Source organism: Chiloscyllium plagiosum, unplaced genomic scaffold (genome assembly GCF_037043375.1).
Source record: "Chiloscyllium plagiosum isolate Xiang-an unplaced genomic scaffold, Cpla_swu_hap1 HiC_scaffold_23, whole genome shotgun sequence".
NCBI lineage: Eukaryota > Metazoa > Chordata > Chondrichthyes > Orectolobiformes > Hemiscylliidae > Chiloscyllium > Chiloscyllium plagiosum.
Genome location: NW_028270161.1, coordinates 1,591,853 through 1,619,145, shown reverse-complemented (window position 1 = coordinate 1,619,145; position 27,293 = coordinate 1,591,853). Strand labels below are relative to the sequence as shown.

Genomic DNA, 27,293 nt, shown 5'->3' with positions numbered 1-27,293 from the left:
GAACATTTCCCATCAACCTCTGTCTTCTTTCAGCAAGCCAATTACTGATGCAAACTGCTATATCTCCCACAATCCCATTTCTCCGCATTTTATACAATAGCCTACTGTGGGGAACCTTATCGAACGCCTTGCTGAAATCCATATACACCACATCAACTGGTTTACTCTCATCTACCTGTTTGGTCACCTTCTCAAAGAACTCAATAAGGTTTGTGAGGCACGACCTACCCTTCACAAAGCTGTGCTGACTATCCCTAATCAAATTATTCTTTTCTAGATGATTATAAATCCTATCTCTTATAACCTTTTCCAACACTTTACCAACAACTGAAGTAAGGCTCACTGGTCTGTAATTACCAGGGTTGTCTCTACTCCCCTTCTTGAACAGGGGAACCACATTTGCTATCCTCCAGTCTTCTGGCACTATTCCTGTAGACAATGACGATTTAAAGATCAATGCCAAAGGCTCGGCAATCTCCTCGCTGGCCTCCCAGAGGATCCGAGGATAAATCCCATCCGGCCCAGGGGACTTAACTATTTTCGCACTCTGCAGGATTTCTAATACCTCCTCCTTGTGAACCTCAATCCCACCGAGTCTAGTAGCCTGTATCTCAGTAATCTCCTCGACAACGTTATCGTTTTCTAGAGTGAATACTGTTGAAAAGTATTCATTTAGTGCTTCCCCTATCTCCTCTGACTCCACACACAACTTCCCACTATTATCCTTAATTGGCCCTAATCTTACTCTCGTCATTCTTTTATTCCTGAAATACTAATAGAAAGCCTTAGGGTTTACCCTGATCCTATCTGCCAACAACTTCTCATGACTCCTCCTGGCTCTTCTGAGCTCTCTCTTTCGGTCTTTCCTGGCTACCTTGTAACCCTCAAGTGCCCTAACTGAGCCTTCACATCTCATCCTAACATAAGCCTGCTTCTTCCTCTTGACCAGAGATTCCACTTCCTTCACAAACCACGGCTCCCACACTGTACAGTTTCCTCTCTGCCTGACAGGTACATACTTATCTTGGACACACAGTAGCTTTTCCTTGAATAAGCTCCACATTTCTAATGTGCCTATCCCCTGCAGTTTCCTTCACCATCCTATGCTTCCTAAATCTTGCCTAATCACATCGTAATTGCCTTTCCCCCAGCTGTAACTCTTGCCCAGTGGCATTCACCTATCCCTTTCTATCACTAAAGTAAACATAGCAGAATTGTGATCGCTATCACCAAAGTGCTCACCTCCTTCCAAATATAACACCTAGCCGGGCTCAATACCCAGTACCAAATCTATTGGTACTAGACAGGCCTAGCCCCTTGTTGGCCTGTCTACATACTGTGTCAGGAAGCCCTCCTGCACACACTGGAGAAAAACTGACCCATCTATAGTACTCGTACTGTAGTGTTCCCAGTCAATATTTGGAAAGTTGAAGTTCCCCATGACAACTACCCTGTCTCTCTCACTCCTATCAAGAATCATCTTTGCTATCCTTTCCTCTAGATGTCTGGAACTATTCAGAGGCCTATAGAAAACTCCCAACAGGGTGACCTCTCCTTTCCTGTTTCTAACTTCAGCCCATACTATCTCAGGTTCTGGGATAAGTTTAAATATTAATACTTTATATTTTAAATCATCTTGACATTAGCAATTGCAATATTTTACAAGGTGACCACTCCTGGTACCTCATGATATTTGCCACCTTTTACCAGTAGGGGCCACTTGGAAAGGGTCATTCAAGGTAGTTCATTACCATCAGTCCTCTTTTGTCCTTGCATTGTTTTGGGCCGATCTAATGCTTGGTGGTAGAGGGTAGACAGCTGTAGAGCATCTCCAGAAGTGACATTGCTTTTTGATAACAATAAATGGGAGATGGTTTTATCATAGTAGTACAACTAGACAAATAATTCAGAAACTGAATTTTTGAGAACATGGCTTCAGATCTCAGCATTGCAGATGTAAAATTTGAAATCCATTAATAAAAATAATATGTTAGTGAATTTTGAGAAGATTTGTTACTTAGGTTGAGGTTCTGGCTGTAGGTTTGCTCACTGAGCTGGAAGATTCGTTTTCAGACATTTCATCACCATACTAGGTAACATCTTCAGTGAGCCTCCGAATGAAGCACTTGTGGTATAGCCTGCTTTCTATTTATATGTTTGAATTTCCTAGGGTTGGTGATGCCATTTCCTGTGGTGACATCATTTCCTATGGTGATGCCATTTCCTGTTATTTCCACAGGAAATGACATCACCAACCTAGGGAACTGAAACATATAACTAGAAAGTGGACTACACCACCAGTGCTTCATTCAGAGGCTCACTGAAGATGTTACCTAGTATGGTGACAAAATGTCTGAAAACTAACCTTTCAGCTCAGCGAGCAAACCTACATCCAGAAAAAAATTTGTAATTAAAAGCTAGTTTCAGTAAGGGAGACCATGAAACTATCAGTGATTCCTGTAAAGACCCATCTGGTTCATGAATGACCTTTAGGAAGAAATCTGACTTCCTTAACTAGTCTGACCTACACATGTCTTCAGACCCACAGTAATGTGGTTGGCTTTTAATTGTCCTCCAAAACAAAGGTAACTTAGAACATAGAACATAGAAAATTACAGCACAGTACAGGCCCTTCGGCCCTCGATGTTGCGCCGACCTGTCATACCAATCTGAAGCCCATCTAACCTACACTATTCCATGTACATCCATATGCTTGTTCAATGACAACTTAAATGTACTTAAAGTTGGCGAATCTACTATCGTTGCAGGCAAAGCATTTCATACCCTTACTATTCTCTGAGTAAAGAACTACTCCCTGAGTAGCATTCCTGTGCTGCTGATTATTATTCCACCAGTACAACGTCATTCTATCTCTGTAATCTGTAACATTTGCTTCTCTATACCTGGAAAATGATCTGATAAGATACTAACAGTTACTTCTGTATCAAATACAAAATCACTAGGATATCTTTGACTCTCTCAATGTTCTGTCTCTTATGGATAAGGTAGTTCCTAATGAATGTCTCAGGTATCTTCTCCAATTGAAGTATTTTGCTAAATGTTGGTCTCTTTTCTAGTTGTGGTGAGTTTTCTGTGTGGGCCTCTCTCTTGTCCATTTCTCTTATCTAATGTTACTGCACAGAGGTTTTTAGTTGCTAATAGAGAGAATGTTTTCATTAATATATGTATCTACCATATATAGCCACGTATAGGTAAGTCTCCTGTATAAGTAGACCACTAATTTTGGCCAAAGAAATCTGGTATTTTTCATATACCTTGTGTATAAGTCAACGCTGGTTTTTCAGGGGTCTCCTCCTGACCATATATACAGCCTTAAAGGGCATGATTTGTACATTTTTGATTCAAATGCAATGCCTGTGTCATCGCATGTTATGTGCACCAGTATATATTTGCACAATGCGATTTTCAAATCGTTAAATTGCATCTTGATAACTATATATACACATTACATATTTATTTATGTAATATTTACATGCATATATTTGACCTGTGCATGCAAATATCTAGGGAACCATATGGCAGCTCTCAACGTTGTAATCCTGTTGTTCGCCTCAGTTTCTTAGAAGTAGCTGTCGCATACAGTTGTGCTCTGAACTTGTTGTAAATGCCCCCAAGTTAAAAAATGACCATAATTCTTTTTCCTTTTGTTTTTATTGTTTTATATAGAGATTCAGCCCTTGTTTGTCCATTTTTTTGACTCATGCCAACATGAATTTCATCCCCTGTATAAGTCAACCCCCTATTTTCAGCTTAATGAAAGGTTTTCAAAACTCGACCTATACATGAGTATATACAGTATTCTATGTGTGGCTGGCTTTTCTCTATTTTATAAGCTCATACTCTTGCCTCAGATCCTCTTGCCATTTTCTGAATGAGGTTTTCCCTTTGGAGCTTGTCATTTTGCTGTTTCCACAGGGTTATCACCTTTCTTTATCAGTGATCATGTTTAGCTACTGCCTGATCTGCCGACATTTTCTTAAAGCAGTTCTTACTCTTAAACTGAAAAACCTTGAGGGGGTTTTAGAAAATTTCTCCTGGGTTTTCTGGATTTCCTCTCCTCATGTTTCGGTGCAACAACAAAGGCAGAAGGGCCTGTACTGCGCTGTAACGTTCTATGGTGGTGGTCCTTGCAGCTTTGCCATTCCTGCCAGTGTCTGGTACTACATTAGAGTTATTGTTCACTGCCACCAATCCTCCTTGTCTTTGTTTTGTCTAAAGACTATCTAGTGATTACTGATAGATGATTTACCACCATAAGGTATATACAGAGGATGCACTGCTCTTAGATATAAAGAAGGTTCATTGCATGACAGCAACAGACACAATTCCATTGATCAGACAGAATCACTAGGACCTTCAAGATAGAGATACATCTGCTGCTCAAACAGCGATCCCTGTCTCCAACTACTAACTATTTCACATCAATAGAAAGGTTGGAGTGAATGAAACATGAACGATAACTCCTTCAGAACCATTACCTTATGTAACAGTAACTATACTGATTGCTAAAATTAAAGCAAAGTTGATACCGACAGTTGAAATAAAAACAGAAAATTCTGGAGAAACACAGCCAAACTGACTGACCCTATGGAGAGGAAAGTTAAGCTAACATTGCGAGTTCAGTATATTTTCTTCAGAATTTGTCATTTTGCATTTGAAGCATTAACTTTGTTTCCCTCTCCATAGATGTTGCTTGACCTGCTGAGTTTCTTCAGCATGTTTTGGTTTATTTCAATCCATTGCCTTGGAATACATTTATACATTCACTCATCATTTTATTTTAATTTTTCAAGGATGGCTCTGGCTGGGCCAGCATTTGATTGCCCAACTCTGGTTGCCCCTTGAGAATGTGGTGGAGGGCTGCCTTCTTGAACCGCTACAGCCTATGTGCTGTGGGTTGACCCACAATTCCATTAGGGAGGAAATTCCAGAATTTTGACTCAGTGACAGTGAAGGAACGGCGATATATTTCCAAGTCAGGATGGTGGTGTTCCCATGTATCTGCTGTCCTTGTCCTTCTAACTGACGGTGATCATGGATTTGCTGTTTCTTATGGCTTAGATGTATGAGATCATCTATTCAGCTTTGTATCATCATGTGTACATACAGAGTGTTCCTGCAATGTGTACACAGGATAAGCAGAATGTACACACAGTATATATATTGATACAGAGATTGCATGTTTCATGGTAATCACTTTTCAGTGATAACTATTTATAGTACTCATTGGCTACAAAATTGAGTTTTGTAACATTTTAAATGGTGTTAAATGTGTTTAATTACAACTTCTCATTAATAATATTCAAGCACTTAATAAGTTGGAATAAAATTCCTTTGAAGCCAAGTGAAAATAAACATATTTAAACAGAAAATTAATATTGCAGACGTTTCATCCCCTGTCCAGGTGACATACTCAGTGCTTGGGAGCCTCCTGTGAAGCGCTTCTGTGATGTTTCCTCTGGCATTTATAGTGGTTTGTCTCTGCCGCTTACGGTTGTCAGTTCCAGCTGTCTGCTGCAGTGGCCAGTATATTGGGCCTAGTTCGATGTGTTTGTTGATAAAATCTGTGGATGAGTGCCATGCCTCTAGGAATTCCCTGGCTGTTCTCTGTTTTGCTTGTCCTATAATAGTAGTGTTGTCCCAGTCAAACTCATGTTGCTTGTCATCTGCATGTGTGGCTACTAAGGATAGCTGGTCGTGTCGTTTCATGGCTGGTTGGTGTTAATGGATATAAGTTCCCAGCTTGGCGAACAGAACCACAACAATGCGCACCCGAGCTACATATTTTCTCACAAACTTTGAAGAAAATTAATAATTTCTAGTTTGTAAAATGTGCTTAAACACTTGATGAACTGGAATATTGTTACTTCAGAGGTCTACCTAACATAAAGGCGACTGAATTCTGTGAATTGTTACATGTGGCACATTCCAATTAATTAAATAACATTTCATCAACAGCTTCTGCGTAGTGTCTCATAAGTACCTTTACAATAACCCTTGAGTAATTTGTTCCTCAAATATAGAGTGACTTTTAACTGGCAGAAGGGAAAGGATACCCATGCAGCTGTCTCCAGGGCTCGTGGTACTTTATTAACAAGAGACTAGAATGACTTATTTTATTCTGCTGCCGGTCAGTAATTCTAGAGTATTTTTTTAACTGCCAAAATTGATAGAAAGGAAAAATGGTGCCCACTCGTTCACGTAACAATCTTATTCCAGCATCTTTCATCAATCAGCATCATCTCAATGCTGTCTTTCAGCCACTGTCCAGTTTCATTAGACTGCCCTTGTATGTCCCTTGTCATTGTTTGAAGGCAGTTTGTACATCTTCACCAAGTGTTTCCTTGCTACTCCCACACAGATATCTGCAGAGTTGTTGAGGTTTGGTCCTTGAAGTCCTCCCCTATCTTACATGTTGTCCTTTGGCAGTGTCATCTGATGACCCAGGGTCAAATTTCACAGATCTTTTGATGATGTAGTTTCATTAATTCCCTCATTCCATCATGAAGTGATGTTTGATCAGACTGCCTGTTAAATCATGGAGGACTCTCAGCTCCTGGTGATTTAGCCAGTGCAAATATGGAACAATTCTTTCTGCTACTGCTGTAAATTTTGCTGATTCCATTCTACTCCCTGTAAATTCTCTTTGATTTTGACTGTATGAAACCTTGGCATTCTGTTCAACTCTAAGCTGCTTTTTAACCCTAAAGCTACAGATTACTTCAACCATTTTTATTTTGAATTGTTTGTGGGCATTTATGGTAAACCCAGCATTAGTTACCCAAATCTAATTGCTCTGACTGACCCTTGACCTGGCTGGCCCTCCCTTATCCATGTGTCTGAATTCCATTTTATTCAATATGTAGCTGCTCAGCATTAATTCCACAGTAAGTACCACTTCCTTCATCACCCTCACTGATGGAATTGGCCCTCTATCAACTAAGCTCCTCGCCTTTGCCTTCATAGTCGCCCTATCTCTACAGTCTCTTCTGGCCTTTTAGCCTCATCTGGCAGTTCTCTGATTTTTGTCTTTGCCTGTTTCTCTGCTCTCCTTTGACATGTCATTGCTGGAGGAGCAGACAGATGCTTTGGCTCAACTGTTTGGAATGTAATCCCTAAACACCTCCTTTAAAAGCCAAATCGAAACCTACGATTTTTTTCCTAATCTAAATCCCTCCCTCCCATACACAGTTTCCACTTACGTGTTTTTTTTTTCCATTTGGGCAGCAGTTTAGATATTTGGTATTCCAATGCTATTTGCTGGAGGATTTATTGACAGCTTGTTTCCATATTTCTGATCCTTCTAATTATTGAGGCATTAGCCATAAGATATGTGCAGGGACTTCCAAACTTTATTTTTCCTTGAGCTGTATTTAATACAAGCTTCCATAGTAAATCTTTTTTTTAAACTAAACAGTTTGTGGAAACAATGTGCAATTGTTGAAAAGCATTTACCTGAAAAGTCTTTTGTCTTCTTTTGATTGGATGTTTTCATTGATTTATTTTAAAAGTCTGCTCAAGAAAACAGAGAAAAATATTTTAAACCATTCAATTAGGAAACCCTCCGATAGATGGACTGTGAATTGAATTCTTCCTTGATTGAGGAAAGATTTGAAAGTAGCAAATAAAGCCTGCAGAGGGGAGCGAGATAGAAAACAGAGAACCATTGGCCAGTTATCTTCATGTGTACCATGGGAAAGGCATTGGAATTGATCATTAATGAGATTATAGCTATGAAATGTGAAAACACTCAAGGTGATTAGGTAGAGTCAGTGTGGTTTTATTGAAGATAAATCATTGTTCACCAATTTATTGAAATTCTTTGGGTGAGTAACATGAAGTGGGTGAAGGGGAGTCTGTAGATATTCGGTACTTTGATTCCTTGAAGGCATTTGATAAGGTGCCATATCAACGATTATTGGAGGAAATAAGCTCATGGGATAGGGGGTATTACCATGGATAGACATTTAGCTGACCCACCAAAACAGAGAGTGTGTATAAATGGTTCTATATCTTCAGCAGGAGGTGAACGGTGGAGTTCCAGAAGGGTTTGTGTCAAGGCCTCACTTTTAGCAATTTGTGTCAGTGACTTAATTGAGGGGAGTGACGTTAAGATGATTAAATTCATAGACAACACTAGGATAAACAGAAAAATGCATAATGAAGAAGACACAAGGAGTTTGCATGTGGATACAGATAGATGAGTACGTGAACAAAAATCTGGCAAGTGAAGTATAATGTGGGAAAATGTATCATTGGCAGGAAGAATGCAAAGGGATGTATTACTTAAATGCAGAATAACTGCAGAATTCTCAGGTGCAAATGATTCTAGTTGTTCAAGTACATGAGTCAGAAAATGTTAGTTTGCAGGTACAGTACGTATTCAAGAAAATTCATGGGATGCTATCATTTGTTATGTGAGGAATGGAACATAAAAGAAAAGATGTAATGTTGCAGTTATACAGGGCATTGTGAGACCACATCCTGAACACTGTGTGCAGCTTCGGTCTCCTTCTTGAAGGAAAGATGAGAGTATGTCAGAGGCTATTCAGGGGAGGTTTGTTAGAGAGATACCTGGAATAAGTGGGCTGTCCTATGAGGAAAGATTGGGCAGGCTGGGCTTGTGTCCACTGGAGTTAAAAGAGTAAGGGTGACCTGATTGAAGTCTTTAAGGTCCTGAGCAGTTTTGACAAATTGAACATGGAAAGGATGTTTCCTCTTTTGGGGAGTCCACACTACAGGATATTGCTTTCAAGGCAGAGGTCAGCCTTTCAGGACAGAGATGTGATTTTTCGTTCCTGAGAGTTGTGTATCATTTGGAACTCTCCATCTCAGAAGGCAGTCATTAAATATTTTGAAAGCACTGGTAGATTCCAGTTAGACAAGGGATTCAAAAGTTATCAAAGCAGGCAGAAATGTGGAATTTGGTACATAAACAAATAAGCCATGAATTTATTGAACGGCAGAGCAAGCTCAAGGGATTGAATAGCCTACCTCAGTTTTGTATTTATGGTCATGGGCTCATGTATGTGGTATTGGGGGTTAGAGTGGTGGACCAGATTTGGTGAGTGGCTTTTTAACTCAGGGATGTTGGGTCAATGTTGAGTGGAGACTGATGTTTTGAGGCTCCTGTGCAGAGTGATCTTTCATCAAATTCTGATTGGGCAAATGCATCTCATGTAAGCCTCCCCAAGTAAAGGTGAGTCTTAGGCATGTTGCTAGAATTGATTAGAAAATGCTTCAATTCATGTCTAGCTGTGCTTTACCCGATCTGGAAATGCTTTATACTGACTCTGTTCGCCGAGCTGGGAATTTGTGTTGCAGACGTTTCGTCCCCTGTCTAGGTGACATTCTCAGTGCTTGGGAGCCTCCTGTGATCATTCCTCCGGCATTTGTAGTGGTTTGAATCTGCCGCTTCCGGTTGTCAGTTCCAGCTGTCTGCTGCAGTGGTCGGTATATTTGGTCCAGGTCGATGTGCTTATTGATTGAATCTGTGGATGAGTGCCATGCCTCTAGGAATTCCCTGGCTGTTCTCTGTTTGGCTTGTCCTATAATAGTAGTGTTGTCCCAGTCGAATTCATGTTGCTTGTCATCTGCGTGTGTGGCTACTAAGGATAGCTGGTCGTGTTGTTTCGTGGCTAGTTGGTGTTCATGGATGCAGATCGTTAGCTGTCTTCCTGTTTGTCCTATGTAGTGTTTTGTGCAGTCCTTGCATGGGATTTTGTACACTACATTAGTTTTGCTCATGCTGGGTATCGGGTCCTTCGTTCTGGTGAGTTGTTGTCTGAGAGTGCCTGTTGAAGGACCCGATACCCAGCATGAGCAAAACCAATGTAGTGTACAAAATCCTATGCAAGGACTGCACAAAACACTACATAGGACAAGCAGGAAGACAGCTAACGATCTGCATCCATGAACACCAACTAGCCACGAAACGACACGACCAGCTATCCTTAGTAGCCACACATGCAGATGACAAGCAACATGAGTTCGACTGGGACAACACTACTATTATAGGACAAGCCAAACAGATAACAGCCAGGGAATTCCTAGTGGCATGGGACTCATCCACAGATTCAATCAATAAGCACATCGACCTGGAACCAATATACCGACCACTGCAGCGGACAGCTGGAACTGACAACCGGAAACGGCAGATTCAAACCACTACAAATGCCGGAGGAAACATCACAGAAGCGCTTCGCAGGAGGCTCCCAAGCACTGAGGATGTCACCTAGACAGGGGACGAAACGTCTGCAACGCAAATTCCCAGCTCGGCGAACAGAACCACAATAACGAGCGCCCGAGGTACAAATCTTCTCCCAAACTTTGAGCTTTATACTGACATTGTGTGCAAGAAACAAAAGCAAAATTTCATTCTGTGGCATCAAAATATTCATCTTGATAAGGACACAATAAAATAAAAACAGTCACATGTTGGTGTGCTGTAAATTTAAATGACCTATTATTTTTTCACTGCTGTATACACTAGACCCTGGGGTTCCTGCTGTAGCTTCGATAATATGACAGCAGAACTAGAGGAAAATTAGTCAATGAGATCTACCATCAACTGGAGTTGCTTATTTCTGCCTGCCAGGATCTGCCTCTGTCATGGTCAGATGGTAATGATGTAGGACCTGGTGGAGCACTGCCATGGAACCACATTGTGGTTGGACCCAGTAAATAGCAGCAACTGCCTGAACACTAATGGAGAGCAGCAATAAATGGAACAAGGTCAGGTTGGTCAGCTGTAACTAGTGGGATACCGCAAGGACCAAACCTTGGGCCTCAACTATTTCCAGACTATACCAGTGGATTATGTGAGGGGATTGAGGGCAGTGTATCCAGGTTTGTACCAAAGATGATGCAAAGTGAAATGGGAGCATACAGTAGCAAAAACAGAATTGGCTGGAAAACCTCAGCAGGTCTGGTGGCATCTGTGGAGAGAAATCAGAGTTAACATTTTACGTTGAGTGACCCTTCCTCAGAACTGGGAGGATACAGTATCAAGGGTTTAGAAGTTGAAATGAGTGAGCAAGAATATAGAACATAGAACATTACAGCGCAGTACAGGCTCTTCGGCCCTTGATGTTGCGCTGCCCTGTCATACTAATCTGAAGCCCATCCCATCTACACTATTCCATGTACGTCCATTTGCCTGTCCAATGACAACTTAAATGCACTTAAAGTTGATGAATATACTACTGTTGCAGGCAAAACATTCCATACCCTTACTACTCTCTGAGTAAAGAAACTCCCTCTGACATCGGTCTTAAACCTATCTCCCCTCATGTTTGCCGTTCCCATACTTGGAAAAAGGCTCTCCCTGTCCACCTTATATAATTCTCTGATTATCTTGAATGTCTATTAAGTCACCTCTCAACCTTCTTCTCTCTAATGAGAACTGCCTCAAGGCCTCAGTCTTTCCTCATAGGACCTTCCCTCCATACCAGACAACATCCTAGTAAATCTCCTCTGCACCCTTTCCAAAGCTTCCACATCCTTTTTATAATGCAGTGACCAGAACTGTACGCAATACTCCAAGTGTGGCCGTACCAGAGCTTTGTACAGCTGCAGCATAACCTCCTGGTTCCGGAACTCGATCCCTCTATTAATAAAGGCCAAAACACTGTATGTCTTCTTAACAACCCTGCCAATCTGGGTGGCAACTTTCAGGGATCTGTGTACATGGACACCGAGATCTCTCTGCTCATCTGCACTCCCAAGAATCTTACCATTAGCCCAGTACTTTGCATTCCGATTACTCCATCCAAAGTGTATCACCTCATACTTGTCCACATTAAACTCCATTTGCCACCTCTCAGCCCAGCTCTGCAGCTTATCTATGTCTCTCTGCAACCTACTACATCCTTCGTCACTATCCACAACTCCACCGACCTTAGTGTCGTCCGCAAATTTACTAACCCACCCTTCTAAGCCCTCATCCAGGTCATTTATAAAAATGACGAACAGCAGTGGACCCAACACCGACCCTTGCTGTACGCCGCTAGTAACTGGACACCAAGATGAACATGTTCCATCAACTACAACACTCTGCTTTCTTTCACCAAGCCAATTACTGATCCAAACTGCTATGTCTCCCACAATCCCATTCCTCCGCATTTTGTATAATAGCCTACTGTGGGGAACCTTATTGAACGCCTTGCTGAAACTCATATACATCACATCAACCAGTTTACTCTCATCTACCTGTTTGGTCACTTTGTCAAAAAACTCAATAAGATTCATTAGGCACAGCCTACCCTTCACAAAACCGTGCTGACTGTCCCTGATCAGATTATTCTTTTCTAGATGGTTATAAATCCTATCTCTTATAACCTTTTCCAACACTTTACCAACAACTGAAGTGAGTCTCACTGGTCTGTAATTACCAGGGTTGTCTCTACTACCCTTTTTGAACAAGGGAACCACATTTGCTATCCTCCAGTCCTCAGGCACTATTCCTGTAGACAATGATGATTTGAAGATCAATGCCAAAGGCTCGGCAATCTCTTCCCTTGCTTCCCAGAGGATCCTAGGATAGATCCCATCCGCCCAGGGGACTTGTCTATTTTCACACTCTGCAGTATTTCTAATACCTCTTCCTTGTGAACCTCAATCTCTTCTAGTCTAGATGCAAGTATCTCTGTATCTTCCTCGCCAACATTTTCATTTTCTATAGTGACCACTGTCGAAAAATACTTATTTAGTGCTTCCCCGATCTCCTCTGACTCCACACACAACTTCCCACTATTATCCTTGATTGAAAATGGATTATAATGTTGGGAAATATAAAGTTACCTACTTTGGTAGCAGGAATAGGAAAAAGCAAACTAATTTTTAATTCCTGTGAGACTGAAGGTACAGCAAGAGTTTGAGAAGCAAATGGCATTTTGACTTTTATTACAAAGGGTTTGGAGTGTTCGAGTTAAAAATAAATAGGATGACAATTGTCTCAGGTGAGATCCCACCTGGAGGACTGAGGGATTGTGTTACAGTGTTGGTTTCCTTTCCAAAAGAATAAAATAGTTTCCTGACAGAAAGTCCAATGTAAGTTTGTGAGAACAAATTCTAGGGTAAGGATTGTCCTTTGAAGAGGGATGGATTCATGTTCCTTTGAGTTGGGAAAAATTAGACATTTAAAATATCAAAGTTTCTTAAGGGGTTTGATACAGTAAATGTTGGGAGGATGTTTCCTTTTGGCTGGGGAATCTACAAATGACTGTTATAATTTTCAAATAAGGAGCTAATCATTTAGGACTGAGAAGAGAATACATTTCTTCACTATAGTTCAGTATAATGTGCAAATTCTCTGTCTCAGAGGGATACCAATTGTTCAACCATGGACTATATTCAAGACAGAGATCAATACATTTTTGGATATTGTCACAATCAAGATATATGAAATGAGCTGCCAGAGGAAGTGGTGGAGGCTGATGCAACTGCATATTTAAATGGCATTTGGATGGGTACCTGATTGGCAAGTGTTTAGAGGGATTTGGACCAAATGCTGGCAGATGGGACTGGATTAAGTCCTGATGAAGGGCTTTTGCCTGAAACATCGATTTTCCTGCTCCTTGGATGCTGCCTGACCTGCTGTGCTTTTCCAGCACCACTCTAATCTAGACCTAGATTAATTTAGGATACTTGGCTGGCATGGATGAGTTGGATTGAATGGTCTGTTTCCATGCTGTACAACATTATGGCTCCATGATTTTGCAAAAGGGAGTGAGTAAGAAGTAAAAGGTCAGATGTAATCTTGTTGAATAATAGAAATATTGGTTAGTCAACATGGCTTTGTATGTGGGAAATCATGTCTCACAAACTTGATTGAGTTTTTTGAAGAAGTAGCAAAGAAGATTGATGAGGGCAGAGCAGTATATGTGATCTATATGGACTTCAGTAAGGCATTCGACAAGGTTCCCCATGGGAGACTGATTAGCAAGGTTAGATCTCATGGAATACAGGGAGAACTAACCATTTGGATACATAACTGGCTCAAAGGTAGAAGACAGAGGGTGGTGGTGGAGGGTTGTTTTTCAGACTGGAGGCCTGTGACCAGTGGAGTGCCACAAGGATCAGTGCTGGGTCCTCTACTTTTTGTCATTTACATAAATGATTTGGATGCGAGCGTAAGAGGTACAGTTAGTAAGTTTGCAGATGACACCAAAATTGGAGTGTCGTGGTCAACGACGAGGGTTACATCAGATGACAACAGGATCTGTACCAGGTGGGCCAATGGGCTGAGAAATGACAGATGGAGTTTAATTCAGATAAATGCGAGGTGCTGCATTTTGGGAAAGCAAATCTTAGCAGGACTTATACACTTAATGGTAAGGTCCTAGGGAGTGTTGCTGAACAAAGAGACCTTGGAGTGCAGGTTCATAGCTCCTTGAAAGTGGAGTCGCAGGTAGATAGGATAGTGAAGAAGGCATTTGGTATGCTTTCCTTTATTGGTCAGAGTATTGAGTACAGGGGTTGGGAGGTCATGTTGCGGCTGTACAGGACATTAGTTAGGCCACTGTTGGAATATTGCATGCAATTCTGGTCTCCTTCCTATCGGAAAGATGCTGTGAAACTTGAAAGGGTTCAGAAAACTTTTACAAGGATGTTGCCAGGGTTGGAGGATCTGAGCTACAAGGAGAGGCTGAAAAGGTTGGGACTGTTTTCCCTGCAGCATCGGAGGCTGAGGGGTGACCTTATAGAGGTTTACAAAATTATGAGGGGCATGGATAGGATAAATAGGCAAAGTCTTTTCCCTGGGGTCAGGGAGTCCAGAACTAGAGGGCATAGGTTTAGGGTGAGAAGGAAAAGATATAAAAGAGACCTAAGGGGCAACTTTTTCACGCAGAGGGTGGTACGTGTATGGAATGAGCTGCCAGAGGATGTGGTGGAGGCTGGTCCAATTGTAACATTTAAGAGGCATTTGGATGGGTATATGAATAGGAAGGGTTTGGAGGGATATGTGCCGGGTGCTGGCAGGTGGGACGAGATTGGGTTGGGATATCTGGTCGGTATGGACGGGTTGGACCAAAGGGTCTGTTTCTATGCTGTACATCTCTATGACTCTATAACAGCCTCAAAAGGCCAAAGAGTTCATGACTGTTCCAGTTTGATATATTTCTTTCATTGGGTCTGGTAGAGCTTTCTGTATTTGCTGTTAATAACAATGTTCCAAAAAGTACGTTTTTACAAGCATCCAACAGACTTTTATTGAAGTGGAACATTTTGATTTCAGGAAATTCTTTAACAGAAACAAGCCGCAGCAGGTTGTTAAAGATCCTGAAATGAAACACTTACTGCTTCTGGGAGACAGTTCAGCCCAGACTGGCTCCAGTGTAAACTGAGAAAACACATTTCAGCTGGGCAGGTGGATTTGAGAGAGATACAATGATAAGAGAGTAATCCACAGCTTTGTGGTTAAGAAGTGAGTGGTTGACTTAGAAAACACGCAGCATTTCATTTAGTCAGAAGAGACATCTCATACTTCAAAGTAGAATACAAGCTTTAATTTTCAGTGACTTTAATTGATAACTGATGCTAAAGTTAAGGTGGCTACATTTTTGGAACAGCATTTGAATATTTTGCTCTGAGGTTTTGAGGAATCAAATAGCAGTAGAAAGAAATTTGTGAAAAATGTTAGCTTTAGCTGACTTTTGTTGAAATAATTTTCAACAGGGCACGTGCTGAACATTCTTCTCTCTCTTTCAGGATCCCAAAGCCTTTTCATTTAAATTTCTCATCACCAACGAGTTCGTCTGTACTTGTTGCTGTCCATCAGCTCTTTGCAGTGATTCTTATTCCCTTCTGAAAGACAGCCAGTGAAACACAGTCAGTCATGTGTGACCAGTCACACCTATAGCACACACAGCAGAGATTGCTGAGCTACCTGTTTGCACGAACTTGAAATCTGAACAATTTCCACTGACAGCTCCTCTGCCTTGGTTGACCCTGACTGTGCCACCATTCCTTCTCAGCAGATTGCACGAGTAACTTAGATCCAAAAATTCTTCCAATTTCACACAGGCTTTTGAGCTTTCCATCTGCAATTGCAGTAATTCTGTAACTGCCATAGCAGTAATTGTCACCGTCCTTGTCCATTCAGAACATGAATTACTTTGGCATTGTGCAAGTTATTATTTATTAATCATAAAAAACATACACACTTGTCAAAACATTCCTGTTAGCTTCTGATCTTTGAGTGAAGTCAGTCCTACCAGACTTCACAGAAAAGAACAGTTCTCTTTCACCACTTCCACTCAATAGAAACTGATGGGCTATGAATTTGCACATCCTTTCTATTAACTGAGAGATACCAGTGAGAATAGTAAAATACACTCGATAATTATGTATGAATACTGAATTGAAGAGAGAGAGAGAGCACACATTTGCAAACTTAAAATAGTTTATTCCTGTTCATGGTCAAATAAACATTCCAGAGTTTGAGAGCATTTAATAATTTTATAATGCAAATCGAACTAGTTTATTATTTCCAATGCCGTATTCTCAAACAAAAGATGCCTGTTAAAGTAATGTAACGCAATATTGAATCATTCTTAAAGTCCTGCACTACTGAATGAAACAAGTTCTAAGAGTGTAGAATTTTAACATTCTTAACCTTTGGAGTTCAGTTTAACCTTAAACAACCTCTGTTGGAAAGATCCCCCTTTGTATGGGCCTGAACTAGATTAGTTGGTTAATCTGCATCTTATTGAGTGAAAGAAATTGTGATAAAAGATTGGACGGATGCACAAATAGTTTGCTTAAGGAGTGGAAGTCCTTTGATGCAATAGAATACTGTCATGTGAGAGTGGATTTGGAACATTTTGCTGCAACACTGGAATGAACTCTATCCTGTGTATTATCAAAGCTGCATTTAAGTCTGAAAAAGAAAACAAGTTCCATTGCTCACTTACATGTCTTGATGAAGTCAAACTTCTTACAAGTGGCTGAAATGGGTCTTTGCTCTGAGTGTCAATCAGCCCACACATGTATCAGAAAATTCCAGACTCAGTAACAGGAAAAGGAGAAAAATATTGTACTTAACTATGTTTTTAAGGTACTTAGCTGATCCCAATCGGCCACCCATTGGCGTAGATGACTTTACATTCCTGGCACACCAAGCAATTCAAAATAAACATCAAAGAATTGTCTCTGTGGTCACATATTGAATTTGTCTGTCAAACAGTCTTGTAATTTATATAAAGGGAGTTGCTGATTTGAAAAAAAATCTACATGTTTCATTCTGTGTAAAATAAATTCAACAACTCTGAAGTTCTGGTACTTGGATTTTCAATTTAAAGATTAAGATAATAGAGCTGTGGGTTTTATCATAGAGATATTTGTGTTACAAACATATAACAAATTTCTCCATCTGGCATCTTAACAAAAACATTTATATTTTTTATAATGATTGTGAAAAGTGGATTTAAATTGAGCAATGTAAGGTCAGCATGGACGAGTTGGACTAAAGGGTGTGTTTCCGTGCTATATCTCTATGACTCTAAGTGTGTTTTGGGCTCAATACCCTTCCCTTCAAGTATATTCTCTTTCCCTCACCAAATGCTAAAGGACTCAATTATTTCCCTGCCTCGTTATTTAATATGTTATAAATATTTCTTCTAGTGTCAGTATAATTAGTTGTTTGACCAAGTTGACATATTCAGTGCACTGAAAACATGAGGAATTATTATCAATAATTCATAATTCATCTTTCGAAGCATTATGTAGAAAATTATAGAAAATGGTCATAAATTAAAGACTTTAACAATTTGTTATGGGATGTTATACATCTGAGCTATTTGCACACTTATGAAAAAGATGAAGTATATGAGTTTAATATGAAAAACACAAACAGGAAACTGCAAAACTAATGCTTCAAAATCAAGTTCTGCAATAATTAAAGTAATATCAATAAGCACTTATCATAGATTACAGATGTCACAATATAAAGTGTAACACATTAACAATTTAAAAAGAACAATTAATTTGTTGTAAGATTTATTCTTTGCAGTTTTCAATTGCAGTATGTCAGTTAGTGTAAGAGCCCCTCATGGTTTATTAGTCTCCATATGCTGTTCATTAAATGTTTATAAGATGAAGAAAAGGCAAAATTAAATGACCAAACTTGCCTCTAAAGGAAATTTTCAGAAAATTACAGATTCTTTCCTTTCATTAAGTGTAAAATAAAACATAACAGAAATATCAACCAATTTCAGTCCTCATCATGCACTTCCCACCCTCAGTTTCCCTTTGCTTAACTGCAAGAATAACTTGCTGTCATTTTTTGACAACAAGCTTGACTCTATTATAATCTGCTTAGCACATGTTTATTTAATGAAGAAGGAGTTTGATCCAAACATGTTAAGTATTTGTAATTACAAAATACAATGTAAATATCGATATGTTATAAATCCTTGTGTATACTCTCCTAACACCATTTTGCCAATCCCCAAAGCACCACTAGAGAGAGAACCTTATTTCCATCTTTATTCTGTTGGAAGAAGTTAATAACGTTCAAAAATCTTTAAGCCCAGCACCTTACTCTTATGCTGTTCTTTAGAATCAAATCTACCCAAACAGCATTAACAGTTCATTTTGATCCTGTATTACAGTTAAAATTGAGTTGCACATCTGAGTAAATGGATATTTTGCATTTTCAAGTTTCACTTTGATAGTTACCTGAATGTTCAGAAAACTGTTTAGGATTCAGAGGAACAGTGGAATTGCTGGACTATAAACAACTGAATGACATTTGAACTAAATTGAAAAGTGTCATAATTATGCTTAAAAACAGTTTTATTTCTTGGCTGATGTTTCAGATTGTGTGGCCTCCAACACCCACCAGAAGAGATGAATGCAAATGGGCAGGAAAGGATCTTGTGGTAAGAATAACACTCTGCTGATATTCTAGTTTGTCTATTATTTTGTTAATTCTGTTACACTGATATTGTAGTTTAGCAACAGGACAAGCGCACTGTCAGTGAAACAGATCGTCTGGATAAACTGTTCACTTTGATGTTGAAGAGTTAGATCATGAATTATTTTATTCAGAATACATGGCCAAACTGGATGATGGAGAATGACAGGTTGAGACTTTGCAATCATAATATACCTTTGAAGGAATGTTTTACGAGTAGCAAGAGGAAGATGTTGATAACTTAGTTTCCCATTCATACACATATTCCTTGCATTGGCATCAGGTGTCAGCATTAACCTAAATTGCCAGGAACTCCTTCACTCCCTGTAAAGTTTCTTACAAGTCCATTGTGAATTTCTACTGGTTAAAGAGTAGATAGCCTTCTTTTTCCAGAAGGTAAAAATGGTTGACACTGAACAGCAAACTCTCCTCAGTTTGAAAGTTGAAATTATCTTCACTTCCAGTTGTAAAATTAGGTGAGGGATTAAATTTTAATGTTAATAACATGGCAATGAAGATCTCACACAGTGACAGCATAGTCCTATTTTTGAAGTATCAGTAACTGTTAACCAGGTCTTTATTGGTGAAGGATCCATTTACAATTTTGCTTCATGAAGCACAGGGACAAGGTCTTTCCCAGAAAGACTGCGCTGATTCCTTACCAACCTGTTCCTCCCACTTATCACTATAAATATATTTGAAGATGAGGAATTACTCACCTCTTGACCTAGTTGCTACAACTTGCCTAATTGGCAGTGGAGATGGTTTTAGATTTCAACCTGAAAATTTTAACCAAAAAAAAACAGATTTTCTTAATGCCTTTGGGAAAATAAAATACAAGTTTCTGCTTGCAAGTAAATTATTTCAATATCTTGTTTCAACATCTTTTAATTAACTGTGTTCTGACATGCATTACAACCAAGTGGTTCAGTTGAAGTGCTGAGATAGTTTGTTGGAAATATTTTGAAAGACACAGTAATTCTCATTTGCATAAATTCAAGCAATGACCCCCCCAGAGAAATATCCTAAAATTGGTTTGTTAAAACCTAATATGTTAAAATGTATATTAGTAAACAGATGTAAACTTGAAAACAAGTTATTTGTAAAATATTTTATAAACCAGGCTGTGAGAATGAAATGTTCAGGGAGGTACAGTGAAAGAGCCTTGGTATTTCTAAAAACGTTTGTAACAGACTCTCAGCTGCCCACTTACATGAAGCAGATATACATTGATCTGTTCTGGATAACTGGAGGAATCTGGGTGATGTAGTCAAGTCTTTTGTGAAGGGAAATGTGCCTGATCCAATACTGCCCCTCAAAAATGCACCTGTCAACTCATGCTGTTGATGACAGCAGCAGTGAAGCTAACAGCTCAGATTGTTCAGTGTCTCTGCGTTCAAGAGGAGGACACGAGCAGACATTCTGTCTCTCAGTCAGCATGTGTTTGTGCCACATGATATATCTCTCGCTATCGGTCACACTCAACACATGTCATAGCTGACTGTCTCAGTGTCACTTTGTGGATGTCAAGTGCCATCGATAACATTAGGAGTTGTACTTATTTTTATACCTTTAATGAGCAGGTTCAACTATTTTGTCTTAGGCTTTTTGAGGAACTCAACCAGGCAATTAGAGAAGTGGTCACTGACATGTCCAATATTAGGAGACAGGAAAAGGGGATTTGAGGGCAGGGAATCAGCACCAACATCAGCCATGTGATTCGTTGAGGTTGGGGCGAGCAGGAATAGACTATAATTACCAAAAGCTTGGAAGACCTGATGAGATTTTGAGTATTTCCTAATCAGTGATGAATCAGGTTGGATATCAAGACATTTTGTAGTGCGTGAGAGTAAATCACTTGTGTGTCAATCTCACGGCAGGTGCCTGTTTTAGTTGTGGGAGTGATTTTTTTTGTATTCTGGACAGGAGTCAGTGATTAATATGCAGTCAGTATTTACAATCTATAAACAATACTGCTCCTGCTGTAGTTATAATAGATCAGTATGTCTGCTGGTTAGATTAGATTACTTACAGTGTGGAAACAGGCCCTTCAGCCCAACAAGTCCACACTGACCTGCCGAAGCACAACCCACCCAGACCCATTCCCCTACATTTATCCCTTCACCTAACACGGGGGGCAATTTAGCATGGCCAGTTCACCTAACCTGCACATTTTTGGACTGAGGGAGGAAATCCATGCAGACACGGGGAGAATGTGCAAACTCCACACAGTCAGTCACCTGAGGCGGGAATTGAACCCAGGTCTCTGGTGCTGTGAGGCAGCAGTGCTAACCACTGTGCCACCGTGCCATTTATGCTCCAATTCTGCCAGCAGTTTTTGTCATGTTCACTGAAGGATGAGCGGGCACAGATACCATGGCCCACTACCCAACAACCAGATAGTTATTGTAGAACCACAGAATCCCAGACACAGCAGACTCCATGGGAGCTACCTGGGAGATTTAAGATTCCGATGAGCAACTCTGACTTATGGCAATTAATCAGCTGACTCCAAATAGAGTCATAGTGTCATATAGCAAGGATCAGACCCTTCGGTCCAACTTGTCCATGCCCACCAGGTTTCCCAAACTAATCTAGTCCCATTTGCCTGCATTTGGCCCATATCCCTCAAACCCTTTCCTACTCATGTCTTTTAAATGTTGTAACTACACCTGCATCTCCCACTTTCTCTGGCAGTTCATTCCACATGCGAAGCATCCTCTGGGTGAAAAGGTTGCACACCCAAGATCCCTATTAAATTTCCTTTCACCTTAAAATCTGTCCTTTTACCAACACCAGAGAAAAAATGTTTGCTTTTTACCTTATCTATGCCTCATAATAACCCATCACCCCTCAAGTACACCATTCCCAAACCTCTTACACCACACTGACCTCAGACAGCCAACTCTCACCTGACCAGAGACCCACACACCTCTCCTCCCCAGATATCCCCTGCTACCAGCCTGTTTTCTTGGGATCCAACAACAACTTATGCTACTGGTCCTGACTCCTTGTTCGTCCACCAGCTTCGACATCCACCTTGTCTATTGGCTTCTGCAACCCATCACCCCTTACCTGCCCAAAACATACCTGGTGCACTCTTTACCTGACACTGCCTTTACCTGGCACCCAACTTAACTGATACTCTACCCATCTGGTATCTTCCTACCTGGCACCGTATGTATATGGCACTCTATCCAGCCAGCACCATACCTAGCTGACACCTTCCCCAGCTGACACCCTAACCCATACCTAACAGGCACCCTGACCCTATACTTTGTTTACATACTTAGTGGGACAGCTTCTGTCAAGGAATGTCAGTCTGTGTTTCTAGATATTTAAATTCCTGAACGTGACACAGGGTCTGCTGCAGAAGGGGATATGGTTTGACTTGACTTTGGGAGATCTGGTTTCATTTCAGCAATGCTCTGCATTTCTGAAAAAGCTGTGATCAGAATTCCTGGCTAGAGGTACGGAGCTCAGGATTAATGGAGAAAAATGGAATTTAGTGGAAATTTTATTATGAATGCCTCTCCTCAGAGTATCTAATATCCCACTCACTTTCAGGACCATCGATGTTTAATTTAAAGAACATAAATCATTGACATTTGGGGGAAATAAAACATAATTTGTCAAAATTGCATTGTTTCCTTTCTTCACTCCAAGCCATGTTACTGATTTGATTTGAGATTGATGTTAAATGTAGTTTAATGTAGAACTGGGAACCTGTTGGAAAGCAACGTTCTAACTGTGAATTGTCTTGAGAAAGCAGTGGTGTGACCATGATAGACAAAGTGTTACTGTACTAAAAACGTAGCAGGATTCAAAAAGGCATAAATAGCTTCAGGTTTTAACAATATTTATGATTTGGCTCAGACTCTGGTTTGACACAGGGTTTTTGAAGAAGCTACGTTTGGGACAATAGCCTGTCTTAGTCTCATTCAATTGTTAACTGACCAGCTTGTGCATCACCAGTGCTTTGTGTTTCATTGCACACTCCCAGCATCCACATGTATTTTCTTCAATTTCCAAAGCTGTATGTGTGGGTAACGTAAAACCTCGGAGCTATGGTAAATTGCAGCTGCCTTTCGTTAGATGTCATTTCACTGGCTGATGTCCAAAAACTTTCAGGAGATAGTCTAAACCTACCAGAGTTCTTTGGGAGATTGGGCAGCCTTCTTGACTAAAGTCCCAGAAAGTCTTTTGGGAGAAGTGAGGTGTCTTTTAGCAGAGCAAAAGTGCATTTGGAATTACGAAAGGAGACATAAAGGTGAGTGCAAAGTGGATAAAGTCACTGGAACTGTCAGGTTTATTGGAAATGTCAAAGCAATATGTCAAGAGGTCTGTCAAGCTGTCAATTTATTTAAATCTCCCATCTTTTCAAGATAGGAGAAAATAAACTGTCAGTGTTGTTAAAAGGTGCATGCTATTTCACTCTGCCTGTTGACATAAGCCATTACAGGATTTGTGTTGCATGGTTGAATTCACAAACTATAGATATCCAAGTGTATTGTCTGTCAGTTGACAATTTGATTGATAGCTCTAAATGTCTTTGAAGTAAGATTGATGAATGTAAATACTTATTTTATAAAACATTAAATATTTGAAGGATGTTAAACACACATTAATTATAGGATATTTATTATGAGAATTTTTATAAATATATTAAGTTCATCAATAGCCAAAGTCATGATGGCTTGACAGAAACGTAAAAGGTGTGTGTTCATGTTTCTTTTCAATTGTCAGAATTTCTTCTGGCATGGGATAAAGGTATCCAATAAAAACCACTTCAAAGTTTTCCTCAAAACCAAGTTCTGGCATTATTAAAGGTAAATAAGTTCACCTCTTCAATGATCTGGCAGTAAGATGAATGCTTTCACCATGACAGCACAGACTCAAGCCAGACTGGACTTTGAAAGTGAAATGATGATGCTGTAGCTCTGTATTCCATAGACTCTCTGCAATTGACCTATCATTGTGAATTCTGATTCCTCCAAATGTAACTGCTTACTAGTAATCACTGTTCAAATGAACCAAATTATATTTGAGCTTCAATAATTCAAATCCTTGAAGTCAACAGAAAAAAATATTCAATATTTGAAACATTCACTATAGAAATTACTCCACAAATATCAAGGGGCTCCTGACTAAATGATTCTGATGTTTATCTATGACTATTGACATTTACTTTGACAGAATTTATCAGTGGAATTCTTTTTTCTACCAGTCCAACTTTTTAAAAATTCTGTTGGAGAACACTGAGTAGATTTCTATCTGTCATGTCACTGGTAATTGTTCTGAGAAATATTCTAAATGTTGATATTGTCATGTAGCACGAAAACTACATCCTGAAAAATGTTCAATCATATCTAGTTAAATGAATAACAAGCTTGGATGCTTGACTAAAAGCAAATTATTGCAAATGCTTAAAATCTGAAATAAACATGGAGAACATTGGGAAAGCTCAGTAGGTCATTCAGTATCTGTGGGGAGAGAGGATGGCTGAGAGGAGATCTGACAGACGCCTCCAAAATCAGGAACAGTGTAGAGAGGGTGAACTGTTTCTGCTTGTATAAGAAACAAGAATAAAAGGGAATAAGTGTGGTGGCACAATGGCTCGCACTACTGCCTCACAGTGCTAGGAACCTGGTTCGATTCCAGCCTCGGGCGACTGTCTGTGTGGAGTTGGAACATTTTCCCTGTGTCTACACGAATTTCCTCCAATTTTCTCCCACATTCCAAACATGTGCAGGTTAGGTGGCTTGGCCATACTAAATTGCTCATAATATAGGTTAAGTGCATTAGACAGGGATAAATGTAGAGTAATAGATTAGGAGGGGAAGGGTTACTCCAGAGGGTTGGTGCGTGTGTGTGGATTTGTTGAGCCAAATAGCCTGTTTCCCACTGTAGGGATTCTATTATTTAAAGTTATATCAATTGAGGCTAGGATAATGTGGGTAGTTAGGGTGTCAAATATAATGGAAGCAGGTTCAACTGAGGCATTCAAGAGGATATCACTTTTTATTGGATAGTAGTTTTGTGCAGGAAAATGCTAAAAGGAGGGAGATTGATATCAGATAATAGAACCAGTGCAGGATATGGGGCTGAATGGCCTCCTTCAAAACTGTATTATTTCTGCTACATTTCAAGCCTGGTATGTTTCATCTTCAGAAATGTGAATGCTTGTTCACCTGCAGCTTAATGAACCAAACAATTGTCCTAAAATAAGTGATAGGGCTACAGTTGGAATATATTTACAGATGCATTTTGCTGAGGTTTTAGTGACAGCATCTCAACTGCCCACTGCTGCCTTGGAAGCTCAGAGAGCTGCCATCTTGGCTGAGTGGTTAATTGTCTCATCACTCCTGCCCTTAGTTTGGATATAGAGGCTCAGAGGGGCTGGCTGAGTGTAACTATGGTTACACAGGAATGTAATCTGTCGAGCTCCCCCAGGAAGTTCTCCTGAAGACCTGCCTCCTGCAGGATGCCCTCACCCTTCTCCTTTATCCAAAAGCTCCAACTCCCTCCTGCCTCACTGCCTTCCCTTGCATTGCAGCCCCATACATGCACCTACCAGACTGCCATTACTGCAGTGAAATTGTTCCATAGCCAAGCCAAGCGTAAGCAAACATTTCTAATGACAATCTAATCAGAAATCAATAGACAATAAACAATAGGTGCAGGAGTAGGCCATTCTGCCCTACGAGCCAGCACCACCATTCAATATGATCATGGCTGATCATCCCCAATCAGTATCCTGTTCCTGCCTTATCCCCATAACCCTTGATTCCACTATCCTTAAGAGCTCTATCCAACTCTTTCTTGAAAGTATCCAGAGACTTGGCCTCCACAGCCTTCTGGGGCAGAGCAAATCTATAGTAGAAAGCAGAAAGTAGACTGAAAAACCCAGAATTTACAAAGGCAGACAGTAACCAACTTTCATGTAATGGATGAACATTTTAAGTAGCTGGCATGTAAGATTCTTGGTGCCTGTTAACACTACAAGTTGTTGACTAAGTTTATTATGTTCCTTTTGATTTATTCTCAGGACGTGAGAATTTCTGTCAAGGAAAGTAGCCATTGTCCATCCCTTTAATAATAGCAGTTCTGTCTCTGCGGTGTATGTGGACCATTCCTTATTCCAGTCCTATTCTGGCCCACCACCCACAACTCTTCTGCCAGTACATCCCTCTCTCATCCAGAAGTGGAAAAGTTCATTGATTTTATTTTCAATTTCCACCCTGCCCTCACTTTCACCTGGTCCATCTCTGACTCATCCCTTCCTTTCCTCGACATCTCTATTTCCAATACTGGGATAGATTGGCCACTCATCTCAATGATAAACCCACTGACTCCTGTAGCTACCTGGGCTGTACACCCTCACACCCTGTTTCCTGTAAAGACTCCATTCCATTCTCCTAGTTCCTCTATCTCCAACGTATATGTTCCAATGAGGCCAAATTTGACAAGGGAGCCTTCAAAATGTCCACCTTCTTCCTCAGCCGAGGATTCCCCAGCACCATTGTTGACAGGGGCTCAACCAGGTCCAACCCATTTCCCTCACTGCTGCCCTCACCCCCTCTGTTCCCTCCTGCAACAGCATTAGGGTTCTCCTTATCCTTACCTACCATCCCATCAGCATCCACATCGAGAAGATCATCAGCCGCCATTTCCACCACCTCCAACAAGGTGCTGCCACCAGACACATTCCCCTCCCCTCTCTTGTCCACCTTCCACAGTCACCATTTCCTCTAGGACACTCTGGTCCACTCTCCTTTCACTCCCCCAAGGGATCTTCCACTGCAACTGCTGAAGGTGCAACACCTGACCATTTATCTACCCCTCCTCAGAATCCAAGGGCTCAAACATACCTTCCAGGTGAAGCAGCACTCTATCTGCACTTCTCACAATCTAGCGTACTGCATTCCTTGATCCTATCTGTCAATGAGTTCTCATCTCCTTCCTGGCTCTTCTTATCTCTCTCTTTAACTCTTTCCTGGCTAACTTGTAACTCTTAAGTGCCCGAACTGAACCTTCACATCTCATCCTAAAATAAGCCACCTTCTTCCTCTTGACAAGAGATTCAACTTCCTTAGTAAACTATGGCTCCCTCACTCAACCACTTTCTCCCTGCCTGACAAGTACATACTTATCAAGGACTCACAGTAGCTGTTCATTAAATAAGCTCCATATTTCAATTGTGCCCATCCCCTGCAATTTTCTTCCTCATTCTATGTATCTTAAATTTTGCCTAATTGCATCATAATTGCCTTTCCTCAAGCAATAACTCTTGACCTACAGTATATACCTATCCCTTTCCATTGCTAAAGTAAACATAACTGAATTGTGATCG

The 27,293-nt window shown here is 40.4% G+C and overlaps 1 protein-coding gene across 5 annotated transcripts in view; it reads left to right on the top strand.

Moving 5' to 3' along the window:
- Positions 1 to 27,293, top strand: part of sema3ab (sema domain, immunoglobulin domain (Ig), short basic domain, secreted, (semaphorin) 3Ab) — a 411,101-nt gene that overhangs the window by 244,786 nt on the left and 139,022 nt on the right. For all 5 annotated transcript variants that reach the window (XM_043714218.2, XM_043714215.2, XM_087999317.1 and 2 more), the window contains one exon: positions 18,843 to 18,905. In XM_043714218.2, coding sequence (XP_043570153.1) covers positions 18,843 to 18,905 — 63 coding nt within the window. The remainder of the gene's footprint in view (positions 1 to 18,842; positions 18,906 to 27,293) is intronic.